The 6,473-nt window shown below is 38.8% G+C and overlaps 1 protein-coding gene across 1 annotated transcript; it reads left to right on the forward strand.

The window, feature by feature from the left end:
- Positions 1-643: 643 nt before the first annotated feature.
- HTR1D (5-hydroxytryptamine receptor 1D) lies at positions 644-1,893 on the forward strand. The gene has a single exon (XM_069760146.1). The coding sequence runs from the start codon at positions 694-696 to the stop codon at positions 1,810-1,812; it is 1,119 nt and encodes a 372-aa protein (XP_069616247.1). The 5' UTR covers positions 644-693; the 3' UTR covers positions 1,813-1,893.
- Positions 1,894-6,473: the final 4,580 nt, after the last annotated feature.

Below are 6,473 nucleotides of genomic sequence, written 5' to 3' on the forward strand. Positions count from 1 at the left end.
AATCAGCACCTTGCATTTAACAAAAGATGTGCATAGAAACAGACCATTAATATCAAAGTCTCAGGCTATTTATATGCTGTGTTCTTTTGATCAAATCACATTTATCTTTATTTATTTCACCCCTTAAATTTGTTCTTCTTTTTTAGGATGCAGAGCCAGGAGTTCCTCAAGACTGGTTCAAATAATGCAAGATTTCCTTGAAATATCTTTCACATATTCATGGATTCTAATTAAATTAAATCTGCAAAATCATCAATGATGGCGTGCTTTGAAGTCACCTTGGATGAACATGAACCAAATGAGAAGGTTGTTAAATTCGGCCAAAAAGCATTTGAAGAGGAAGAATTTCAAAGACAAATTTTCGAAAAGCATTATCGTTTAACATCAGGCAATTCTCTGATGAGTTATTTGTATGCAATAAATGTTAAATGAAAATTAGAAACCTAACAAGCTTTTCAAATGTAATACAAATATGTATTTTTAAATAAGAACAAACTATATAACCTATACCAAAACAAAATTTTAAACAACTTTTAAAAGCTTTTAAAATGATTTATTGAAGCAAAATGAAATATTTTTAAAACTGTTAAATTATAAATACATAGTATATAAATAAATGGATTAAAAGTATAAAGTATAAAGAGATAAAGACACTAAAAAGGAAAATCAAATGAATTAAATTGTAGATTAAATATGAATTTTTATAACCAATCTTTAATCCTGAAACTTGACCTTCTGTCAGATCGCTTAAATTCCTCTGAAGCTGAGATGGAATTTGATGAATTCACAGTATTGGGATTAAAAGTTACAGTATCCATCTTGTTAGCCTTATTAACTTTAGCTACTCTCCTTTCAAATATTTTTGTAATTATTACAATATATATGAGCCGCAAGCTTCATACTCCTGCAAATTATTTAATTGGCTCATTGGCTTTTACGGATTTATTGGTATCAATATTAGTAATGCCTATTAGTATTGTATACACTGTAAATCACTCGTGGACATTTGGACAGATCGTTTGTGATATCTGGTTGCTGTCGGATATTACCTGTTGTACAGCTTCAATACTTCATCTCTGTGTTATCGCCTTGGATAGATATTGGGCAATCACAGATGCACTGGAGTACTCTAAGCATCGCACAGCGGGAAGAGCTGCTGCTATGATATCTGTTGTATGGGTAATAGCTATTTGTATCTCAATCCCACCAATGTTTTGGAGACAAGCCAAAGCTCAAGAAGAACTTACTGACTGTTCTATAAATACAGATCAAATCTCCTACACCATATACTCAACCTGTGGAGCATTCTATATTCCAACAATATTGTTAACTATACTATATGGAAGAATATATATAGCAGCACGAACAAGAATTCTCAGACCACCATCTGTTTATGGAAAGAGGTTCACTACTGCTCAGTTAATCACTGGATCAACCGGGTCTTCCTTTTGTGCAGTCAATGCTGGTCATCCTCACGCTGGGGGAACTCCAGTATGTATAAATCACATTAAAATAAAACTTGCAGACAGTGTCCTAGAAAGGAAAAGATTGTCTGTAGCCAGGGAAAGAAAAGCCACAAAAACCTTAGGAATTATTCTTGGAGCTTTCATAATATGCTGGTTACCTTTTTTTGTAGTGTCTCTGGTCTTACCTATCTGCAGAGATGCTTGCTGGTTTCATCCTTTGTTGTTTGACTTTTTTACTTGGCTAGGATATTTTAACTCGCTTATCAACCCTGTGATATATACGGCTTTTAATGAGGATTTTAAACAAGCTTTCCAAAAGCTAATACGATTCAAAAAAATCACTTAAAAACTTCTTCGTTTGGACTAATGCTCAAGGAGAACTGAGTAAATATATAAAGACTATGCATTTTGGACTTTAAACAGCTATTGCGATTGAAATGTTATTATATTATTCTGACTCTAATTCTAAGCTAATATTAGGGAAAAGATCTAATGATTGTAAATTTCTGTCTGTAATTAATCATAAATATCATAAATATATATTTATTTTTATCACAAACAACAAAATAATCCAATGGTATTTAACTTGGAGGAACACATCTATGTTTGAAAACGGTACGGTAGAAACATGGAATGTGTGGCATGTGTATGATGCACAAAGGAGAATTGAAACAACTTCCCACCAGAATTAAGATGATTACATCAACATTCCTCTAGTTCGGAGTGAAAGTTTGTCATTTTAGATTACTGAGATTTTTGACAATTACAGGATTTGGAGCCAAAATTTTAGCAGTGCAGACTTAACTTACGGCAAGCCAAAGCAACCTTTCTGAGTGTGTTTCTCTCACTCTGTCTCATTGCATTCTCAATAAATTTTTAAAATCAGCAGCTGTAATCCGCTCCCTCAGTGAAGACAAACCAAAAGACAGATTTTTTTTCCTTATCTCCACCTGTACTGTTGAGGTTTTTTTTAAATTAAAAGTGCAAAGACTTATCCCACAAATCAACCCCAAAAATCTCAATAGTGAGGCACACCTTATTTTAACCATATTAATGCAAAAATTCTACTTTCCATTTTAATGTTGCCCCAGCATCTGTACTCTCTCTTCTACAGCTCTGGTTTATTCACTTTCTGTGACAGCAACTCCCATGTGATCATGACTCAACTTCCATGCAAGTACGTCACATTTCCATCCAACTGTAGCCACAAAGATCTGCTTCACCCTCACATGCAGAGAAAATAGATATTTGAAAATAGCTCCAAAAAAGTCCACTCAATTTCATGCTCCACACATCAAGAATAGAGGTGGCACAAGCTCCTTTTGATGCCCGAGGCAAGGGCCTCCCTAAGTCTCTGATCTCATCCCAAGAAAAAGGATAATACGGATAGCTGTCAAATGCTGAACTATTTTTTTATTTAAAGGGAACCTGTCACCCCGAAAATCGCGGGTGAGGTAAGCCCACCGGCATCAGGGGCTTATCTACAGCATTCCGTAATGCTGTAGATAAGCCCCCAATGTTACCTGAAAGAGGAGAAAAAGACGTTAGATTATACTCACCCAGGGGCGGTCCCACTGCTGGTCAGGTCAGATGGGCGTCTCTGGTCCGCTGCGGCGCCTCCCATCTTCTTTCCATGACGTCCTCTTCTGATCTTCAGCCACAGCTCCGGAGCAGGCGTACTTTGTCTGCCCTGTTGAGGGCACTCTGCACACCTACATACAGTACACACAATAGAAGACACTTGGATACACTTGCTGCATGAATAACATATGAACATACTCCGTACATTTTCCACACCCAGACATAATTCATTATAATCAGGTGTTATATTCAGTCGGCTGATGAAACCACAGTTGGTTTGCTGGATGTAGGAGAGAACGTGTGCTGATCCGGTTCTCTTTATAAGATGGAAGGAGACAGCATAGTTTCTGTATGCTGCCTTCTCACTTAATACAGTTAAGACCATATATATTTGGACAGAGACAACATCTTTCTAATTTTGGTTATAGACATTACCGCAATGAATTTTAAACAAAACAATTCAGATGCAGTTGAAGTTCAGACTTTCAGCTTTCATTTGAGGGTATCCACATTAAAATTAGATGAAGGGTTTAGGAGTTTCAGCTCCTTAACATGTGCCACCCTGTTTTTAAAGGGACCACTGCGGAGGCAGTGTAATTGGACAACTGACTCCAAGGCTATTTCATGGACAGGTGTGGGCAATCCCTTCGTTATGTCATTCTCAATTAAGCAGATAAAAGGCCTGGAGTTGATTTGAGGTGTGCTACTTGCATTTGGAAGGTTTGCTGTGAAGTAAACATGCGGACAAAGGAGCTCTCCATGCAGGTGAAACAAGCCATCCTGCCTGCCTGCAAAAACAGAAAAAACCCATCCGAGAAATTGCTACAATATTAGGAGTGGCAAAATCTACAGTTTGGTACATCCTGAGAAAGAAAGAAAGCACTAGTGAACTCATCAATGCAAAAAGACCTGGGCGCCCATGGAAGACAACAGTGGTGGATGATCGCAGAATAATCTCCATGGTGAAGAGAAACCCCTTCAAAACAGCCAACCAAGTGAACAACACTCTCCAGGAGGTAGGCGTATCAATATCCAAATCTACCATAAAGAGAAGACTGAATTAAAGTAAATACAGAGGGTTCACTGCACGGTGCTAGCCACTCATATGCATCAAGAATAAAAAGGCTAGACTGAACTTTGCTAAAAAACATCTAAAAAAGCCAGCACAGTTCTGGAAGAACATTCTTTGGACAAATGAAACCAAGATCAACCTCTACCAGAATGATGTAAAGAGAAAAGCATGGCGAAGGCGTGGTACAGCTCATAATTCAAAGCATACCACATCATCTGTGAAACACGGCGGAGGCAGTGTGATGGCTTGGGCATGCATGGCTGCCAGTGGCACTGGGTCACTAGTGTTTATTGATGATGTGACACAGGACAGAAGCAGCCGAATGAATTCGGAGGTATTCAGAGGCATACTGTGTGCTCAGATCCTGCCAAAAGCAGCCAAACTGATTGGTCGTCGTTTCACACTACAGATGGACAATGACCCAAAACATAAAGCCAAAGCAACCCAGGAGTTTATTAAAGCAAAGAAGTGGAATATTCTTGAATGGACAAGTTAGTCACCTGATCTCAATCCAATTGAGCATGCATTTCACTTGTTAAAGACTAAACTTCAGACAGAAAGGCCCACAAACAAACAGCAACTGAAAACCACCACAGTGAAGGCCTAGCAGAGCATTAAAAAGGAGGAAACACAGTGTCTGGTGATGTCTGTTATGTTTGCTAATGACAGGTGTTATGAAGGCAATCCAGAAACACAGTGTGCTTAGCGATCAGAGCGCACACAGTGATCTGACAAATACCCAAAAATACAAGAACGAGCTCTGAGACGTGGAAACTCTGTAGACTGCACACCTGATCCTATCCTAAACACAACTAAAAGTGGCTGTGGATTGCGCCTAACAACTACCTAGGCAACTCGGCACAGCCTAAGAAACTAGCTAGCCTGAAGATAGAAAAATAGGCCTGACTTGCCCCAGAGAAATTCCCCAAAGGAAAAGGCAGCCCCCCACATATAATGACTGTGAGTAAGATGAAAAGACAAAACGTAGGGATGAAATAGATTCAGCAAAGTGGGGCCCGATATTCTAGGACAGAGCGAGGACAGTAAAGCGAACTTTGCAGTCTACAAAAAACCCTAAAGCAAAACCACGCAAAGGGGGCAAAAAAAACCCCACCGTGCCGAACTAACGGCACGGCGGTACACCCTTTGCGTCTCAGAGCTTCCAGCAAAACAAAAGGCAAGCTGGACAGAAAAAAAAGCAACAAAAAAGCAAAAAGCACTTAGCTATACAGAGCAGCAGGTCACAGGAACAATCAGGAGAAGCTCAGATCCAACACTGAAACATTGACAAGGAGCAAGGATAGCAGCATCAGGCGGAGTTAAGTAATGAAGCAGTTAACGAGCTCACCAGAACACCTGAGGGAGGAAACTCAGAAGCTGCAGTACCACTTGTGACCACAGGAGTGAATTCAGCCACAGAATTCACAACAGATGTCCATGAGTTCAAGACTTCAGCCAGTCATTGCCAACAAAGTGAAAACCCAAGTACTAGAAATGAACATTTTATTTCAAATTATTTAATCTGTCCAATTACTTTTGGTCCCTTTAAAAACAGGGTGGCACATGTTAAGGAGCTGAAACTCCTAAACCCTTCATCCAATTTTAATGTGGATACCCTCAAGTGAAAGCTGAAAGTCTGAACTTCAACTGCATCTGAATTGTTTTGTTTAAAATTCATTGTGGTAATGTCTATAACCAAAATTAGAAAGATGTTGTCTCTGTCCAAATATATATGGACTTAACTGTAGGTGGAATGACTCTCGTCTAATAGTGTAGCACAGAGAGAAGGCAGATTACAGCTTACAGTGTCACATGACTGCATCCCTGATCTCACAAACATAGAAAAGCGAGCAGCATCCAGTCCAGGTGAAAAAAGTAAAGCTTTATTCTGCCATCAAAGTCATACAATGTTTCAACCAAACATGGTCTTTGTCAAGTATACAATATAGTACAAATGGCCGCCTTATATAGTGTGGAGCTAGATAAGCACCAATTACCATCAAGGAATCACCTTTATTAAATATATATAAATAACATAAAAACATGTATATACCATGTATCATAGTACCTCAATAGACATACAAGTAACACACAAAATCAATATTTACATATATTTTAACCATCCTAGCCGTCAACACATCAGTGTAATATAGCAAGACACACCCCTTGTACACAAGTGCCTATCACCTTAGGGCTATCTAGTCGTCATGGCAACTATCTACCAATCAACATAATCACCCAAGTAAACAACTCCATCAGCCAGTCATTAATCCATATCACACTGGCGCTTATATTTGAACCAACCTATCATCGGTATCCCACAAGTGTGTACGTCACTTTCTTCATCCATCGGC

Source organism: Ranitomeya imitator, chromosome 3, assembly GCF_032444005.1.
Source record: "Ranitomeya imitator isolate aRanImi1 chromosome 3, aRanImi1.pri, whole genome shotgun sequence".
Taxonomy (NCBI): Eukaryota; Metazoa; Chordata; class Amphibia; order Anura; family Dendrobatidae; genus Ranitomeya; species Ranitomeya imitator.

Excerpts from the sequence above, each read along its gene's own strand:
- HTR1D (XM_069760146.1), top strand. The coding sequence starts at position 694 with ATGAATTTTTATAACCAATCTTTAATCCTGAAACTTGACCTTCTGTCA.